The sequence below is a fragment of the Dermacentor variabilis genome, chromosome 3 (assembly GCF_050947875.1).
Source record: "Dermacentor variabilis isolate Ectoservices chromosome 3, ASM5094787v1, whole genome shotgun sequence".
Taxonomy (NCBI): domain Eukaryota; kingdom Metazoa; phylum Arthropoda; class Arachnida; order Ixodida; family Ixodidae; genus Dermacentor; species Dermacentor variabilis.
In genome coordinates, this window is record NC_134570.1 from 87,227,487 (window position 1) to 87,248,145 (window position 20,659).

The window sequence follows — 20,659 nt, forward strand, 5'->3', positions numbered from 1 at the left end:
ATCACAAACAGGTTTCCGGCACTGTCCTTGTGTGAACCTCGACCAGCGTGTGTTCGCAGCCCTTTTGCGCCGTGAGGTGCTGGGTGGCTGCTATGTTGGTGCGCACCAGTAACGCCGTTCCGCCTTCCGTCGGATCCGTGTAGGTCACGTAACCCGGGAGTCTGGGTCTGCCGTGTGTCTCTTGTAACGCGATCATATCCAGTTTCTGGTCGAGCCCATCTATGTGAAGTTGTAACTCGGCTTCCTTGGTGCGGATGCCCCTGCAATTCCATTGGTAAATGATCGTTGTTTCCCCCCCGCGGATTTGCTTTTTACTGTTCGGCGTCTGCGCCATCTTCCTTTGACGTTTTGATGCGACCGCGCCTGTACGCGATCGATTCCTTGACTTTATTGGCGCGTTCTTTCCTTAGCGCTGCGAACTTGTTCTTCACGGTTATCGTCGCTGTCTTCGCCGCCAGTCGTTCGTGCTTGACTGACAGGATCTTTATTTGACCCTCGAAGACCTCTAACCTGGCATTCATATTGTCGAGATTCTCGTTAATTTGATTGATGGCTGCGAGTATCGCTGCCAGTTTGCCCTCTTGCGGCGGTTGCTGTTGTTGTGACGTCTGCGGTGCCGCTGCTGCCGTCTTGCAGTCAGCTGTGGTTTCAGCGTCCATCGCTTCTTGAACATTCAATGCTTGTGGCATGGGCTGCGCCTCTCCTCTCCGCTCTTGGCGGGGCGAGAGGGGGTCCCTCCGCGGCACCTTGCGTTTCTCGTTGGCGTCCTCGCGCGCCGTGCTCGTTTTGGTTATTTTAGTCGCTGAGCTGCCGCTAGCTAGCGCATCTATTTTACTCATGAGTGCTCTTATCTGCACATTCTGTTCCTGAATCTGGGCGTTTTGCCTTTCGATTAGTCTTTTAAGCTCTGTACATTCGCCGCACTCTTGGCATGTTGCGGCGTTTTGGCTAGAGGGGGGAGGTGGGGTAGGGTTGAGGGGTGGGAACTCTCTGTCGTTCCCTAGAGCGACGGAAGACCTGTTGGTCCAGCCCACCTTTTTCTCGGCGAGTATCCCTCGTTGGTTGGACTCGACCCGGGTTCTTGACCTGGTCCGGGACCTCGAACGGGATCCCCGGCGTCTTCCGCTCGAGCTACGACTGCCTCCTTTTCCCATCGTCTCCCAGCGGCGGCCGTCCTTGGAGCCAGCCGATGGCGCCTGGTCGGCCCTGTTTGGGCCATCCCGGTAACGGGATCTCGATCGTTGGCGGCTTTGGTGGCTGCCCTTGCTGGCCGACGTTCTCGAACGGCTCCGCGAAGAGGTGCTGCGTTGGGCACGGCCTGCAGGACCTCTATCTTCTTTGCTACTGTCGTCGATTGCCCGGCGCCGCTCCCAGCGCCGGCGCCGCACCACGTACGGCGTCTTGAATTTTGCCTTACAGGCCCGGTCGGCGGTGAGATGCTTGCCGCCGCACAGGCCGCACTTGGGCACGCACGCGTGCTCTTTGTCCGGGTTGGCGATGCCGCACCCCCGGCAGATGCGATTTTGGGGATTGGGGCACACGTCCATTCGGTGTCCGACGCGGCCGCACTGGTAGCAGACGTCGATCTGCTTGCGGTGCAGTGAACATTCAACGAGCAGGTTCCCGTAACGCACGTAATTGGGAACCTTGGGTCCCTCGAAGGCGATCACCACGGATCTGGTCTTGCCAATTCGTTTCGCCTGCAACGCCGTCGGGTTGTGCTTGTGCACCACCAGGTCTTGAATTTCTTGGGCGGTGTCTTCTAGCGGGATGCCTCGTATCACTCCTTTAACTGTTCCGTGAGGCGCCGATTCGTAAGTGCTCACCTCGTGTGCCGTTCCTCGAATGTCGATGCTTTTCACCATGGCGTACTTGTCGGCGTGCTCCCTCTTCGAAGTACTCACGACGATTATGTTCTGTTGATGGTTTGGACAAATAATATCTTCTCTTGCTGCAATTGCATCGACTTGGGCCGCCCCAGTAATGGCTCGCCTGATTTCGACCCGGGCCACATCGCTCACTTGAAGCCCGCCGCGTGGCCGCATGATGATCTTCACGTCTTCGCGCGGGAGGTCCGGCATCCTCGCGCCCTTGAGCAGTTTGCCCTTGTTTACTCGCTTCATCCTGTGACTGAGGCTCTTGTCGGTGGTGCCATAGACGTCATCGCCACGTCTGTTGCTGACGTCAACTGTGGCTTCGGCGCCATCTTGGCTTGCGTGGCTCCTTTGCTTCAACTTCTCGCCGGCGGTTTTCCACCCCTCGGCTCTCGTGAGCTGATCCGGCGAACTTTCTTCGCCATCGACCTCAATTCTCATAGCGGTCGACATATTGGGTCACTGTCCGCTTGCCAAATTAGCGATTGGTCGGTAATTGGCTGCGGCTCGATGCGGCCTGAGAGTAGGCCTACCGCTTCCCTCGGCCGAAGCCGAGGCCGGTGGGCGCTCTTCGTGGGTCACAAAATCGGCTCTAATTACCGAAGAAATGGATGCCTACCTCGGAATTGGGTATCCCGGTGGTCCACGTAGGTTCATACATCCGATCGATGCACTTTCATGAAGATCCGAGTTGAATAATCGGCGCAATTAGAGAAAATTCAGAGAGCTGACGTGGAACACGTTCATTCAGCAACGCAATGGCTCATACCCCCCTTACAACAGTAAATTACATCAAATAAGTGTCGCTCATAGAAAACGGGTAAAAGTCATAATTTGAGCAGTAGTTAAAAATTACAGTTAAAAATTACGAACTGGGTGTTACAACAGTAAACTATATAATCGAAGTGCCACTCATAGAAAATAGACATACTAACAAATTTTACAATAGTAGAACAGTCCTCCAATTAATTTCGAAATTATATCAATTACGGCACAGTGATAGAAAACAGATGAACGAATAGTTTTAACACTAATATAGCACTTTGGCAATCAGTTTTCTAATCTATAAAGAAGGCTGGAATTCATAAAGCATACGATAGCTGGTATATGTACTAGTTGATAAAAAAATTTAAAATAATTTATATATGTTCAAGAATAGAAGCAAACATAAGTTTGTTCTTTTGTTCATTTATCTTCATTTTGCAGTTTTCACAAATTTCAATAGCAGCGAAAGCATCACTCAGCGAATTTCGATCACTTACGTCCTTAATTCCTCGATAAAGCAGACAATCTTCTTGTACGAACGTGATCTCTTCACTAATAACGGAACTAATATTATAAATGTATGCCAAAAATAAAACAGGACCTAAAACAGACCCCTGCGGTACGCCTGAGCTGACAGTTAGGGTTGTCTATTTCATGTCATTGACTTCCACATACTGCGTTCTACCGGACAGATATGCGTGGATCCATTCCATCAAATTGCGATTAATACCCATTTGTGCCAATTTACTGATTAATAGAGAGTGAACGACTCTGTCAAAGGCTTCAGAAAAGTCTAAAGAAATCGCGTCAAATTTTTTGTTATGCGAACCGTTAGAATAATTGTTCATGGTTTCCATCAGCTGCGTGGTGGTAGAAAGGCATTGACTAAAATCGTATTGATTCGGAAAAAAAAAGGTTTGTTATGTTCAAAATAAGTTTATATGGATTTCGATATAATATGTTCGAGTAGCTTGCAGCAAACGCAGGTCAAAGATATGGGACAATAATTTTCAATTTGCTGTATGTTACCTGTTTTATGTATTGGGATTAGTTTCACCACTGGCCAATTGTCTGGAAATGGCTTTTGAGCGATTGATGCGGTAAATATTATACCCAGGTATTGGGATACACATGCCGCGTATCTTCGTAAAAATGCGTTTCGTATTTTGTGCGGGCCAACAGATTTTTTTTATTCATGTCTAAAATAAGAGGCGGAATTCTTTGGTACGTTACTGTTATGTCAGGCATTGGTGCGCAGTGGTACTGATATCGAGGAAGGGGAAATGAACCAACTTCATCTGAAGCTGTAAAAACAGACCAAAAATATGAACTAAAGCATGACGATGTCGCCGCGGGGTCAGTCACAAGCGCATTGTTTACGATTACGCGGTAAGATTTGCTGTCACTTCCTGATAAGTAGCGCCAAAAACGTTGTGGGGAGGATTACATAAGGTTCGTCACAGTTTCTGGGTGATATTTATTTTTGGTTATGCTGGCATGTTTCGTAGTATAGTGCAGACATGTTTGATATTTTGTGACGATTCCTCTCTACTTTCTGTCTTTGGTGACTGATCGTTCGCTTACCGTGGATGATCTCGTGGGTAATCCGTGGGTTCCGTTTGTCTTTCTTATTGTAACTGGTATGAAGGTGTGAATGCAATGGAAGGTAATAGCTTTAAATTTAATCCCACATAACCTTGACGTCAGAATCAGTGCTGAAGTGATCTAAGGAGTATGAGAGATAATCATTTATAATAGTGTCATTTGCTTTACAGAAATTACGCACACATATGGCGTGTTCTTCGAGTTTGTTGCGCCCAGTATCGTGCTTTATTTGAAAGAATACTAATTTGTAACTCGTTATTCTCTTGTCAACTCTTATTTCGTAATGCTCGAAGTACCCGTCGAGAAGTACTAAACCTAGGATAGATTCCGCTGCGCCTGCCGTGCGCGTACTTTCCTGAACTATTTGCAATAAGTCTTGGGAACGAGCTATATCAATGAGTGAGACACACTCTGAGCGCTCTTGTGAACCTATAATCAGAGACCCCCAGTCGATATTTGGTAAATTAATATCCCCTGAAAGAATGATACGGCCATTATGCGGTTTTTATTCATCTAAGTAATTCTTGATATCCTTTAGATACGGAGCCCACTTATTAGGTGCTCTGTAAATTGCGCCGAGAAGGACTAAGGCATTGTGAATCCTAACGTTGCACCACACACTCTCGTGGTTATGGATACGCTGCAAACGTATGCATTCAACACCTTCTTTAAGAATTATGGCAACGCCACCTCCTCATGATTCACGGTCATTCTGCATTATTTTATAATCAGGCGGTAGTAACTCATTGTCTTGTATGTAAGGATGTAGCCTGTAATTGTCAGTAACTATGACAATGTGTGGGTCATAGCTGGCAAGAATGCATTCCAGGTCGCCAATATTATTTGCCAAGCTTTTACCGTTTACATTGACAAGCCGAAACTCGTCTTTTTTGTTGTGCGCACACCTTCTGTCCTGGCTTCCTTGCGCTGGTGGATGTGGACTACCATTAACCTTGACTCGGCGGTTTCTTGAGGGGTCCCAATAAAACGCCTCTTTATTGATGTCTAGCTTACCGTGTCAAGACGTACACGCTTTGAGGCGTTTATCGGAGCAACTTCTTTAACAGTGATAACATTTATGGGTGCAATTCTCTGGTCATGTGGTGTCCATCAGAGCGACTGGTGTCCCACTGGGAAGCATCATAAGAAACACGGAGAACTTTGAAAAAAACGTTCAGGACAAGAGCAAGTCGCAGTGCCCTGAAAATATTCTAACACAGTACCCACATATTGCCAGTCGCAGATTCCGCCTCTCGGCTTCACCGCCGATACTGCTGTAGAGAACTACAGCATCGCTTAGCGAACGTTAGCGTCGCTGAGCACACACCAGGACCCTAGAGAAAATGCGCTCGAGTCGCCACCTATTACGGTTGGCTGACAACCTATCGAATTATCTTCTCTCCGCTGGAGGTCGATGGCATCGGCGCTTTGCTGTTCCCGACCTAGGATGCCAGCGTGGCGGAGGCTGACATCGAAGCACCGTATCTCGACTGGCCCCGCAGTTCCACCTTTAGGCACCTTCTCACGTTCCTGTAGGGCATGGAGCTGTCGTGTAGCTTGGGAACGCGCCGCCTCGCTACCGCCCACAGCCAAGGACTCCGAACGCCTCGACCTTCTTTACCTTCTTACTTCTTTATGACCCCCTTCCTCTTCCCCAAGGTGCTGAGTTGGGCTGCCTAAAGGGTTGCTGGAAATGGCGCCCCTTCCTCTTCACAATCACTTTATGTCGTCCTCTTTTAGCTCGCTGTCGTCCCAGTTACGGAAGTCACCTTAAGTGGTTTTTTTTTTCTTTTATCGAAAATACATTGCTCAGGTGGATCTGCGAGTGTCTACTGCAAGCGATACCGCACGAAGTGCTGCGAGGCTTACCAGCTGTCGCATCATTGGTCCGCATTAAACAGTAAACTGCACTTTCTTTATATAGGTTGTGGCGGAATATGAAATTGAAAAAAAAAGGTTGCATACGTGCCATCAACAACTAACGTAATCTTCAAACAAGTTCACGTTCACTTGCGCATTGCTTTAAACGAACGTATACGTATTAAGGGTGTGCGAATATTCCAAATTTGAAATATGAGTCGAATAGGACATGTTATTCAATTCTTATTTGATTAAAGATTGTACTATTCGAAATTGTAGAATATCCTTTACTGTTCAATTATTAGGGGCAAACACGCGCATCGGAAGCTTGAGGAACAGCAAATCTGACAATTTTTACAGCTGATTCTATTGAAGGAGAGCCACTGTTCCTTGCACGCAGCGGCTCTCATTTCTAAGCGAAAGCACGGAGCCGATAATTTCTAGGCAACAATTAACAGTCATTCAATAGAAGAACGCCCTCGCATTTCGGCAGTCTATAACAAATTTTCTGTTGGCATTTATGGAAAACAATTTACTACTCAACCAGTAGCACCACAATCGCATCTGTTAATTTAAAGCAATCTACAAGAATATGGTGTGGCACTTTTCTTTTTCAACGAAGACAAGAAAGGCAGCTGGTGACATGCTCCCCGTTTTTTCATTGTCCTCCTAGCTGCGGTGTGCCTATATATCAAACGAGTTATTTCTCATTTACAACTCTTACATGCATATTTCAAGCAGGGTAAACAGCGCATCATTATTTTACCAAACAGACTTGCGAATAACCTCATATATTGCTGGAAAATTTGAAAATATTCAATATTCGACGGTGATATAACAAATATTCGCCTTCGATTTATTATTTTACGGTTCGAGCATCCATAACACGCATACACGTCTACGTTGAGGCAATATCGCTTCGTGACCACCTCCTAAATGCCACATGACCAGCACACAAACGTTTCCGACCATACTATACAACCAGAGTAGGCTCCATCCTTCAAGGAAAATTAAAAAAATTCAATGCGCTTACAAGAAACGCTACCATGCCCTGCCATTCTTGTTTTAATAAAACGGGCCTCCTTTTTACTTAGAAAATGTAGACATTCGTGTAGCTGAGCAAATCAGAAAGCTGCACTCTGTGTAGTACATCGCCAAATATACTTATAGTAAGTGGCTCGAGAGCTTACGGACCGAGCCTCGGTAAGCTCCGCCTCATCAACCGCCGACGAGTGGGATTGGGAAGATCGAATGACCACATTTCACGAAATCACACAACACCGCAGATTGCAGAGGCGCAAATGCCCACCGCTGCAGGCAAAATTAGGCAAAAAAAAAGTCTATCGAATGGTGGCAGTTACAAACCAGATCCTATCCGTGTACAGCTATCATGCACCTAATACACCCAGATTTATACAAGACGGACGAGTGCAGACAATGCGACTCTAGAGCCACCCTAGAGTATATGCTCTAGGAAATAATGTACGCGTATAATACGCAATAACGTTGATTCAGCCTCAAACAGCGACAGCCTCCGTGCACGCTGGTAGTCTGCGTTGCTCAGCTCGTACCTGCAACACCAACTCTGGGCCGTCCAGCGAGCCGAGGAAGCCGCCAAAGGCCAACAACCCTTGGCCGAAACCTAGGCGGGGTCCAGGTCCACCACGCCAAATTGCAGGGCATTCAATCAAGTTATCTGAATGAGTAACACTTCTTTAATAACATTGTTATGAGACTGCATTTTTTTTTCGAAAACCGTATGATCCGGGTAGACATAACAGCTGATTGCGCTTGCGGCAGTACTAATGATTATACAAAATATTACTGCCACGAAAAACATTACCTGATGTGCAATATATTAGGAAGCCATCAAAATGGTGAAAATTATTTCAGTATAACTTGTTCTCGCAGCGTGGCAGTTAGAAAATGACGTAGTCGGCGATCCAGCCGCTTGACATCTAACGCAGTGACAGCGTAGGTGAATGAAGGAGACTGGCCATGGATGTCGGGAGGCCATAGAAGCTGGGCAGTGACGAGATGCAGTTTTGGAAAGCTTACCAATTTCTTACATCATGAAGATCTGAACCGAGAAACGGCCAGTCCAATAAACGGCGGGACTGCCAACTAAACAGCTTTTGTATGCCCCCCAAATGCCTTTAAATCGCTAGACAGGGAACTCGCATTATCCTCGGGAGCTTCGTCCTTTCGATTGCACGTACGATGATACGGGCCAATGCCAGCTCAAGCAAAGTGGCGCACAACATCCAGCTGGGTGCAGGCAAGGTCCATCCTAAACGCTCAGGCCACTGGAAGCACTCATAATCATCGTCGTTGGGCGAGTCGTACCACCTCCAGCTGGGGCTGTCTAAGGCCACTCTTCCCGACTTGAAATGCCAGGTTGACCGGAATCACTTAATTTTAGTACAAATGTTGGGGCGACGAATGCACTTGGCTTTGTTCAACGTTGATGTCTTCACGGTTAGAGAAAGCCCGGAAAAGGACGCACTATGAATAAATTACTACAAACGTGCATCACGCATCCCAAGCGTTGTCATCAGCAATTAGGTGGAATCGCAACAAACCTTAAAAACATTTTTCCAGTGGTCGTAGACGTGAATAACGCAAATTAACCTCCTAATTTCCATCTGGCGCTTCTATCTGATCATCGACAATAACAAGTTGCTTTCGAGCACTCACAGCCTTGCTTTCCTTTCTTTTCTCTCTCTTTCTTTTTTTTTACTCTCTTCCGATATTCGGTGTACAAAGCAAAATAGGCAGCTAAGCGAACAGCGGCCATGTTAAGTACCGTTCTGATTCTCATGAAGCCGTCTAAGAAGACAGCTTTGCGAAGACAGCATCAATTAAAAACGATGCCGACTACTTTGCTGTCCAAACAAAATGGCGGCAGAGCAGAAGGCTTGAAAACACTGCGGCAAGCTGATCTGCTCACAGGAGAGAGTAGTCAGGTTTCCTTACGCGCCTAATATAAGCTACGTGTTGTTTTTCTCAGGTTCGCACACTCAATGATTTAAAATACAGAGATAATATGTTCTTCTTTGCTTTTTCTTCTCACCGCGAGGTGGCGCCAGGTCACCACACGGTTCCAGACGGTTCAAGATGCTTTCCATTAATTTGGCTCGTCTTGTCTGTCTCGTTAATCTGTCTACGCAAACTGTGTGCGACGCTTCGCAGAATTGGAACAGAACCTATGTTTCCGATCAACCTGCACAGCTCAAAGTTTCGAAAGTCACAAGGCCGCGTCCGCGAACGTGGGTTGCAAAGCGACCCTTTGTGCCTTCGCCCTCCTACTCTTGGCTTCCGACTTCGTAAGCCAGGCTGAGATCGGCGACCAGCCACAATCTGATCACGGTGAAGGGGATCCAACTGCGTTTCGGGACTAGTTTAGCGAAGTGACCATTTGCAGCGGCGACATGCCAGCTCAGCATACGTGCCACCACCTGCCGATGCCGTGCCATTGGTACACCATCGTAGTGTTTAGACCTAGCAAACGGGATTGGAAGCGAAACAGACTTACGCCACTACACATAACCCTATGGAAACTAAACAGAACCGGTGCTTCAGAGGGTCGTATCCGGAAAATCTTAACCATTAGGACCCTATTACCGATGTTCTACGGTATATTTGATTGAGTTTTACGATTGCTTAGCTGTGAGCATTGAATGAAAAAGAAAATGTCATACTTAACTTTTAACGAAAATTCAGAAATCTCACACAAAATATAAGACTGCCATCGGGGATCACTGCACTTTAGCTTTAAGTTTAAGTACAATATACGTCAATCTTTTAGCAGGGTAAGGTTGTAGGCCAGTTGGTGAGACATTGTGAATAAAACTGCTACAGACACGGGACGGAGAGAGACGGCAACACAGGGTGGTACTTGCAACTGAATGCAATTAGTTGCAAGTACTGCCCTCCGTTTTCCTCTCCCTTCGTCTCGTGTATTCAGCGGTTTTATTCACAATACGTCAACCTATATGCCAAGCGCAAGTGCATGGTAGGCGGCACGGAGCATGCTAGCTTAGACATTCCTACATCATTAGTGTACACGGGCAAAAGCTTTCGCCTGACAGCAGGAGTACACGTGCGTTGTCAAGGCAGCGAACAAAAGCCAACTGCCCCCGTAAAAGCGCAAGGACGCTCCCTGGTCGCTGGAGTAATTAGCCTCGATTAGCTGATTGTGAATGACATGTTTGACTGCTCTCTGCTTTTGCTCGGGTGTCCACGAGCTGTTTTCTGGGTCGTTTCGTTGCCTCTATATTTTCCCCTGCCCCATGAATCTGTATGAGAAGCAGGATGCGGAATCGAGAATGACCGTCCTTTTCGGACCTGGAAGTGGTTGATAATCATGAAAAACATTACAAGTTCAACATGAGCACTACGCAATGTTTTCTACTTTCTTCTAGAGCATAGCGGCCGAGATCGGCTATGATACGAGCTGAGATGTGCTGCGCTATAGCTGGGCACGGAAATTTTACCTTTAGTGGCATCTAACGATGTAATTGGCGAATGACTCTTGTTTATGAATGCCCGAAGCGTCAAGGAGAACATTACATCCGTACGACTCATGCATCAATTTAATTCCACAAAGAATTGCTTGCCGTTTCAAGGGAATGTGCCCGCATCAAGCTGTTGCGACTCGGAGGAGAAAGAGAGCCGACGGTCGGAGTCTGTTCAGTAGTCACTGCCATCGCATGTCGCGCTTGCACTTCGTCTTCGTCGCTCTTTACAACTTAGGTAAATCCTGTACCTTTCAGCTCGAATACGTTTCGAGTGTTGATGACGTGTGAATTTTTCGTTCATGTGTACTACTACCCGAGTCAATGAACTGCTGTGACTAACTGTATGAGCAAGAACAACCCTTTTCTTTAGGGGGGGGGGAGGGGGGGAGGTTGTACCTTATACAGAAGCAGCTTAAATCTCTGCTCAAGTTCACGCCAGTGTGGGTCGATAAGCGCACTATTCAAGCCTTTCATACTATCAGTACCTTTGCGTAGAAGCCATCTCTTTATTTCTATCGTTCGCTGGAGGCACTACAGCAGCCATCAGTGCCTTCCTACGATGTCCTACAACCTATGCAGGTCGGCTACGCTTCGTTTCCGACAAGGATATCACACCAACGCCCCCTTAACAGAACGCACTTGTCCTGTGCTTGAGCAGGCTGCGTCGACCAGGCTGTACAAGTGAGCGATAAGAAACGCGATCGCGAGAGAGAGAACATGTAAACGCTCGACAGCTAGGCAGCGTAAAGGCACTGTTTCCTTAGTGCAGTGTGACAGGTCTACTACAGAAGACACACGCTTCGCCAACTGACCGTCTAATCTTCGGTGGCCTCCGAGAGCGGCTCTCGCGGCAACTTTCAAGCGAGGTTTGGCGAGGTAAGTAGCAACCCCATCTCCGCGAATCAACCTTGAGATACGCATATGTCTCGTGCTTTCAGTGCTAATAATTTTTTGGAGTTAACTACTGATGACTCAATTGGCCAAGCATCAATGTGAGAGATAAAATGGAGGTGTGCAGCGGAATCTTGACGAGAGTTGCCATGCGGGCTTGTTGGTATGGCATCGTAGGGCGTTCTAGTGGCACGGGCAGGAAACCAAACTCAAGACGACACAAATTCACGCGCACTGCGCCATGTGTTTGTGTGTTTGTATCTTCTTGTTCGCGCGCTTCTGCTGGCGCTACTAGAACACCCTACGAAACTTTACGGATTTCTTTCGACATTAGGCAGAAGATTTCACTTGCTGCTCCTGTATAAAAGCGCGGGAACGGAAAACTTATTTTTTTTCTCAGCAACAACGTTATCAAATTTGATGAGCTTTGCTGCAATTGAAAGAAAACGTTCAGTTACGATGACTGTAGCAAGCAGATTTGTTTATTTAGGCTATCAAGTGTTTATTAAATTTGTTGAAAATTGCAAAATTTAAAAAAAAAACATAGAATTATGATGTTTACCACTCTGTAACTCACAAAAAAAAACGATATGACAAATTTGTAAACTGTTCCACATATCCCACCTGAAAGGGGATAAAATAGATGTATTATGAATACCTCTCATATGTGCTACTATAGTGTGAGTGGAGCTTTTTCACAACCCTTCTAAACTTCCTAACAAATCCACGGAAACTGTTAATTTATATATCATGTTTTCCCGCTTCAGATGCTCTTAACAGATGCTGTTTACAAAACTGCGATATCTGTTTGTTCTGCAGTGTCGTATTTGTTCACACTGTGCTAAAAAAATTCTTTGCTAACTAATTTTGGCAATATTCGTGAGAAAAGTCAAGGCGCTCAATCAAAATTTCTACTTCATAGAGTGAATCAAATTTAGCTTGTTCTCTAAAACGCAATCAACTTCATTCGAATGAGCCTGGCGGTTGTCTCATAAAAGGCATTCCTGCGTTTTACACGTACTTGAATAAGGAAATCCGAAATTAGAGTTGGCCCCGAGCTAAAGCTTCCTCCGTTGAGGAAAGATAAAGGACACTTAATAAAGAGAAAATTAGACATCCACACAATCGTCGAAATTCCTAAAAAGTAAACCCATACGGGTTCCTTAAAAGAGAAGCCTCGCAGTTGAAGAAAAATTCGTCCTGGTCCGCCACTCGAATCCGCGACCGCCTTTCCGGAGCACCCGTTCTACCATCTGAGCTAACTAAGGGGCTAGCATATGGCAGGGTGAAGTCGAATTCATCAACAATTCGAAGCAAAGGCAACAGTTTGGTGTAATAGTTCTGCTGAAAACCCGCCAAACTATTGCTTTCGTTGCCTGTATTTTCCCTTTATTAATTACTTCTCTCCCCCTTGCCGGTTTCCGCAGAACTATTACGCCATAAAGGAGAATCGGCACTCTAGGCCAATGCTATTCGCTTTAAAGCCAAGCTAAACGGGCCTCTTCCAAGGAAGAGAGCATTTGATCAAGAAACGTTGCGAGTCTCCGCCCACGCTTGCGACGGTGTTTGCGTAAATGTCACGTCAATTGACAGGAATAAAATAACAATGGAATTGTTTTATGTTATAACCCGCCGTGGTTGCTCAGTGGCTATGGTGTTGGGCTGCTGAGCACGAGGTCGCGGGATCGAATCCCGGCCACGGCGGCCGCATTTCGATGGGGGCGAAAACACCCGTGTACTTAGATTTAGGTGCACGTTAAAGAACCCCAGGTGGTCGAAATTTCCGGAGTCTTCCACTACGGCGTGCCTCATAATCAGAAAGCGGTTTTGGCACGTAAAACCTCATATTTCATTTTTTTGTTATGTTATAGCGCCCTTGTGGTCTTCTCAGGCGTCTTTCTTTTCTTATTTTTTTTTAGATCGGCTTGCTTCTACGCGTAGCCATCTAGGTGAACTGGGCGCTCAATTATTGACCATGTGCAGTTCTGTACAAATAAAAAAATAAAAAGGTGGCAATAAAAAAACGAAGGAAATCATTGCCTATTCTGCGGAACCAATAAAATATATCGCACCTTGTATGGTCGCAGAGGTGATGGCCTCTGTGCTTTCGAGGCCTTAAATTTATCTTGTCTAGATTAAAAATTTAAATTATCTAGATCCTACGTACTCTAGGAATCACGCCCATGCGAAGCAATTTGCAGGTAACCGCAGCTTATCCTGCCTTTGGAGCAATTTTGATTTGGGCTTACCCCAAATTGTTACCAGATGACGCAACTCGTCTGTGTCAGGCCCGATACAAAGGGCACATCCACATGTAGTAGTAGTACTAGTAGTAGTGGTAGTGGTAGTAGTGGTGGTGGTAGGGGTGGTAGTGGTGGTGGTGGTAGGGGTGGTAGTAGTGGTAGTGGTGGTAGTAATAATAATCAGCATCATGGTCACTATGCGAGAAATTGTATATATCTCTGACGCGAGTGTGAGCGTTTCTGATGATGATGATGGCATGATCACTGATTTATTGTGCTGAAAACTAAACGATGCAGCCCGTTCCGTTGCAACTTGGGCAGTCTCAGGACATAATGCAGGCAAGCTGGGCCCATATCGAAGCCGATTCAATGTCACAAAGCATCTCAAAACACTAGCTGCCACGAGGGAAATATGGTAGAACTGTAGCGCTCTGAAACGTAGAAAGTAAATTGTTGCTATGCGACGCGACACTTCTCCTGAACGGAAGGCTCTTGAACATTTAAGTCTGTGCAACAAACTGGCTGAAGAGGCAATGACAACCCAGCGTTCTGGCACAGACGTCAAGGGCGTCCCGGCCTGCATTGCATGGCAAGGAATATCCGCACTACCTGCCTCGTTTGCGGTCATGCCCTAACACAGTCATCGTATAATGAAAAGGTATCCTAACTACGCCCCGGGGGTCACACTTGGCCTGCGGAGACCTCTTGATGGTATAGCCGCCGGCCGCGCTTCTTCCAATGGCTTCTTTACAAATCATTTCGCTATGGGCTTCTTCCTGGAAGCACGCTTCTCTGCGGTTGCAAGATCCCACCCCCTCGTCTGACACACCAGCTATCAATCAGCAGGCTCATGCGACTGTCGCGTTGATGATAGCGCGACTATTCATTTGACCGGTTCCGGCCACCCCGTCACCAGACGCGCCTCAGCTCCCTCAACTTCAACAAGGCGCGCTGGGCCCCCGAAATGTCTTTGTCGGCTTTTTTCACCCGCCCAACTACGGTATGTAAATAGCTGTGCCAGTATAAAACCTCTTTTTTCTTTCGTCGTCGCCTCACTCCTGGGCCTGTGTCCTCGGTGCAGCAGTGAACGTGGTCAGCCCCGGTCACGCAGCCCGAAGTCCCGACACCAGCTAGAGCTCCTCGTTAGAGCAGAAACGGCGCAATACAGTCACGGAGGAACCTTTAATGCCTCATACGACGACATAATAGATGATCGCCATCCCGAAACAAGCCTCGTAGGCCTAAGTGCTTCGTTTCTAAAGCGAATATACGTACAACTTTGCGCCGCATTAGTGGTCTGCGGTTGATGGTGAACGCACTTTCACTGAGGTCACGTATAGGTGATATGCTCTCGCACAACCGAGTTGCAGTGCGCGCTATCTTTCATATGCCAGTGGCCGAAGGTGGCCGCTGAACAGCACTATATTACTGGGCGTGTTCATCGCCAAACGCCAACTATAATATGCGTCTCGCGTAAGTTGCGCTAAAATTTAAAAAAATGTGCATGTTCCACGTAGCTGGACAGAACCAAAGTATGTTGTTTTTTGCTGTAGGTTGGATCAAGTCAAATTATTTTTACAGAGAAGATGTTAAGGGCTAGTTCCCCCAGGATTGTGTCCGTGTGTAGACACAAAACTTTCCATACGTGGGCCGATGTCGAAGATAGTGCAATGCCGGCCCCATCCGCAGCGGAGGTGCAGTTCGCCATTAAAGGGCCAACATACACAGCTTCGATTGTTATCTTTCTTCACAGAGTGGAAGGGAACTGCGTTTTTTGTTGTATTTCGCGTAAGTATATCATTATTTATTATTTATTAAGAAACTTCTTGAATATTAGATTCACAGGAAAACTGTCAATGAGAAAAATGCAGACCATCTTGAAAAAGTCCCCATGCAGTTTTCTATTCTTCAATATATGCCACATAGAAGCTTTCTTTTTTTTCCGAAGCCTAAAAAAGTCTTCAAAATACGGAAAAGTTATGCGAGACTATCTACAATATGCCACTGAATATGTTTTCCTTCTACGATGACGAAAAAGATCTCTTGAATTTCTCCCACATAGAGCGCAATCGATCCGACTTCATAATGTTTCCACAAGGGCAGCAGCCCGATGTCTTTCGCGCCATCGCCTTAGCGAGCTGCGCTATGAATCCGCTGGGTATGTGCCGCTGTTAAATGAACCTCTCGCGAACTTCGGTCACACATAGTATCCGACAATGAGGGAGCGGCAAGCGAGGGAACAATTCTCGGCTTCGCCCGGCACCAGCGCGCCCCGCTTCTGGTATCGAAGGCCACGCGCGGACTTATCGGCAGCGCGACTGCATGGCACGGGGTGTCCGGAATGAAGTGCGAGAGAGGAGCCAGGGTGCCGCATGACGCATCTCAGTGCTCCCGAGCACTGGCTCGCCATGAATTTCGGAGGCCACGCACAGGCTTCGTGGCGGCGGTGCTATAAATGGCGCCGAGTGTTCTTATATAGAAAACATACCGGATCAAATATCCTACCGGATCAGCAAATCCTAGTGCAATGCGAAGGGATTCACCTAGTGAGAGCCGTAGGTAACTTACACCTTCCAGAAGCCGCTTGGATTAAAAGTGGGTGGAAGCGTCAGCCCGGCAGCAGCCGAGATAAGCAAGATGCGCTTGGAGTATTTGCCGGGGAAAGCAGGGAAGAGATTGATACGACCGGATCCGTTACAGGCATAGGTAGCGATACATGGTAAATGGAGAAGTTTTGATGAAGATAAATAAAATTAAGATGTACCCAAATTGTAGAATGAAAAGCCTGTAAGGCAAATCTGATTAACTTAAGCGGGCTAGATGCCTATTTTTCAGCACCCAGTTTTAAAGGCGATGCCAATAAATCATCGTCGTCGGCATCATCATCATCGACCCGCGAAAGAGAAATTTCGCTGCCGTACACGCCTCATGCGTAACTCTCTTCGACGGTGGCATTACGTTGCGTCAGTAAATTGCTTTATTCACAAACTCAACAACGTCGACAGTCATCGAGAGATGGGTTGTACCGCAATTTTCCTCTAATGGCGCAGATTTATATTTTTGGCTTTGTCGAACAGGAAAATTATGATAGCGCTTAGGAAGTGCTTATACACCGTGTGCCAATGATCGCGTATGCCTTTCACACGTTTCAGGTGCCGGTCTTCTTGGTGTCATGTCCGTCATCCAAACAGCTCGGTTTCGCTGGAGATTCTTCTCTATATTCGCAGCGCCCGTGCTCTTCCTTCCATTGGCATTCATCATCGGAGGGAAGGTATGCATCTGTAATCTAACCCTTAAACATTATGATTGCTGTTCAATGGAGCCTAGAACGCGGAGTCGGTACAGTCTTCTTGGTCTACCTATTAATGAAGGCGGAGCTATTACGTAAAGTAGCGCCCACCACTTTTTCGGCCCTCATCCCAGCATCTGCAAGAACGTGGCGCAACTCAACGCTTATTGACTTCGATCTTATGCTACCCTTTCCCTCACCTCCGGAGGAAAAATTGGAAACAAAACGCGTTCTATAAATCATCCACATAGTTGCAGGAAAAATTTTAACATAAAGGCATGCCGTTTTCCTGTACGCATATTTGTCTGAAGAAAGAGCGATAAAAGGGCAGGCTGTCGCCATTTTTCCGTGCGCTCCTGGATCACTGTCACGGCTAACGAACGGCCAGGAGTGACTGAGAGGTATGGACTCGATCGCCTCACCAGCAGTCGTGCAACCACGATGTGCGCCTATTATTTGATGTCTCTTACTTGCGATAGCTAATAAGAGTTACCCTTATAGTAGTAACAGTAGTAAGAGTTACAGTCAGCGCACACCTAGAGCGTGCGCTACCTGTAAGTAGGAGCCTTAGTAAGTTGATGTACTAAGCAGTAAATACCTTAGTGTTTGCACTATACCGTATGTGCCTGTGATATGTGTAGTGCTGCATAATTTCAGTTTTGCTCAAACTATGCGTAGTGTTCACACTGTTTAGCGTCGTTTGCCTAAAACGTCTTTTGTGTCATGTGATTATTTGCGATAAAGAAAAAAAAAGAACAGAAAAAGATACAAAGGAAGACGAACATGTACGCACCGCAATGTTTGAGACATCAGCCGTGACTCAACGAGTGCATGCTAGACGGCACCATCATAGCACATAGCAACAAACTCGCAGGCTTGACAGAAACAACAGCGCTTCAAGACAGGACACAAGGGAGGAACCGCACACACACACAGTGTTGACCCAAGCGCGTAGTATTATAAGTGCCGTGCGAATGCAACTTTGTCGTCTTCGGCTTATGCAGTCCTAGATGAAGAAGAGCGTGTAAGACGGCGGCGCCATGTGGAAGAAAGACGTGAACTGTGGCAAGTCCTTTCAGACACAGTTTTTGGGTGGATGTTTTTGTTTGTTTGTTTACATTCTTGTTCGTTTGTGCTAAAATAGAGCTTGCTGATTGTTGCGCTAAGTTACTATTCCGGTATACGTAGTGTCGCGCGACACTACATATACCGGAATACTAACTTAGCGCGATAAAAATCACGGAGGCTAGAAAAGTGGACAAAGACAAGCGCTAGTTGGAAAACCAACTGTAGCCCAACAATAAACTCTACATATACCGGCTCCCCGAAGATTTTCGCATGGGTACTGCGCAACCTTTCCGCATTTGTAATGATGCACTTATTCTTTTTCTTCAAGGCGGGTTGGTGTGCCTACGTAATCCTGTGGATGGCGTTCTACTGGACCGCAGAAGTTGTCCCTCTCGCAATCACGTCGCTCATGCCTATCGTGCTCTTTCCTCTGCTCGGCATTCTTTCATCGCAGCGGGTATCATCGTTCTATTTTAACGTAAGCTATTTACTTTTCCTTTACCCTTTCGTGTTCGACCAAATACCAGTGTTTGTCACACGTATACCTAGGAATCAAAAGGGCAGGGCGAGAGCTTGAGCGTGTGACGCTGTGCATAAAACATAGGCGTTGGTAGACGACCTTTTCGCTCGTGCCTTTTATTTATTCACATGTAGCGAGCACAGGGAGACTTGGCAGGAAAGTTTCCACATGTGTGCCGGCTACGGGAGTAAGCACGCTATCGGGCTAGAAAGACATTCGTTTACCGAACGTGCACGTGTTTCGTGCGGTAAACGTGCGGTAACATTCGTTTTTCGCACGTGCTTCGAACTGCACAGCCCAGGTCGGACGCCCTTCCCGGCAGACGAGGCTCCCGACGAACTCGTCACCTGCCAGTCGTCGCGGCTGTCCTTGTGAAGCTAAGGGGCAGAAAAGGGTCGCGTTTCTCAGCCGGGCTTGGTGTTATGCAGCAGCGAGCCGACCGTTTAATGAGCTATTACATGGCGCGTTCTCCTGTGTGCAGCTTGCTCGAGTGCACGAGGCGGGTAACGAAGAGGATTCTCAAACTCGAGTGGAAATGCTTTTCCTTGTTTTGTTTGTGTACTTTATTCTTGCTGTTTCTTTTTCATGGGTTGTCTATCTTTGGTTGTATTATTTGTGAAGCCAGCTTGTGAGGAGTAGCCAGTGGAAAACGCGAAAGAGCGAACGGAACCAATAGGGGGTGCAGAACGAAAACGTTTTGGTTGATATGTTCTATGCCATTGGTTCGGGTGATAGCTGTGTGCTTTTCAAAATAGCTAGTGAATGCTAGAGTTCTCCGGCTCTACGCTACCGAGGGGTGGAGAAGTGGAATTCTTGTGTGAATCGAATTCCTAAAAAACAGGTGATTCCTTCTTTATGAATGGGGAGTGCAGTGAGAGCTTTTGGAGCTCGGCAGCTCGGCTAGTCGCTGCTGGCACGCATATGTGTAAGTAAACCTGCACATACGGAGTAGTTGTTACGAGTGCTCTATGCAGCGTGCAGCCTGACAACGAACGGAAAATCGACACCCAGGAGCCCATATCAACAGTGGTACCATCGGAACGAATGGCCATGCAAAGACCCTTCAAATAATTACGTCATCTATATGAGACCTTATTCTGTTGCTCCTTCTCAATCGTGCTTTTTATTACGTTTTGTCTTGCAATTGCACGAACTAAATGGATATCGATTCTTCTTGCGGTGTCGTAAATATTGTAAGTGCATTATCATTTGCTTTCTTTTTTTACTTGCTCCAATTACAAGTCAGGTGCATAAGACGTGGCTTTTAAAGCCTTCGAAATGACATCTCATTCAGATATACTAACGAAAAAAAAAACACAGCTACGTCTAGTTATTATTCACTCGCAACTACATCATGCGATTGGAGTGCGCGTTTGTGCAGGAGGTTGGAATCATCTTGGTGTGCGCCATGATGCTGGGAGTTGCCGTCGAAACAAGCAACTTGCACAAAAGGATCGCGCTCAAGTCCTTACTCGCCATTGGGACAAGTAATCGCAGGTGAGCGTGCTCGCTGTCGGAAGTTCACGTGCCGAGTGAAATCGCACGCCGGTGAGCTGTCGACTGCAAGCGGTAAACACGGTCACGCGGTATTCTGTGTCTCCACCGTGCTGACATCGCACCGGTAGGCTGTGCGTATACGGGAGCTACCGACGAGGGTACTTTTGTTACGCTTACACCATAGTACGAAGCACTAAGGTTAGACGCCGTTATTATGTAGCATATGTCCTTGAATGCTCGCAAGAACCGATTGCTATTTGCCAAGGCTCCTTATTATTATTATTTTTCACTTGCGGTGACCTGTTGTAGACGCGATTCACTCAGTTCGCACTTGCACGCGCATGTTCCGCACACTCTGTGTGGAGAGTTTTCGTTTTCTCTTTCTGTTTCCTTATTCTAATATTTCGAGCTCTTATTTCTCGTGTGACTGTGCAATGGAAGACTGTTTAGAGGCCAAATTCGGCATTTTGCGTCAGCTTATTAACAACAACATCCTCTCAGGTATGTCAAGAAGAAAATTGGCATAC

At 46.8% G+C, this 20,659-nt stretch overlaps 1 protein-coding gene across 1 annotated transcript in view; it reads left to right on the plus strand.

Annotated features, from left to right (window-relative positions):
• The first annotated feature begins 11,150 nt into the window (after window positions 1-11,150).
• Window positions 11,151-20,659, plus strand: part of LOC142576003 (Na(+)/citrate cotransporter-like) — a 30,147-nt gene continuing 20,638 nt past the window's right edge. The window contains exons 1-4 of the mRNA XM_075685873.1: window positions 11,151-11,500; window positions 16,911-17,029; window positions 18,444-18,593; window positions 20,017-20,132. Coding sequence (XP_075541988.1) covers window positions 16,931-17,029; window positions 18,444-18,593; window positions 20,017-20,132 — 365 coding nt within the window. The 5' untranslated portion in view covers window positions 11,151-11,500; window positions 16,911-16,930. The remainder of the gene's footprint in view (window positions 11,501-16,910; window positions 17,030-18,443; window positions 18,594-20,016; window positions 20,133-20,659) is intronic.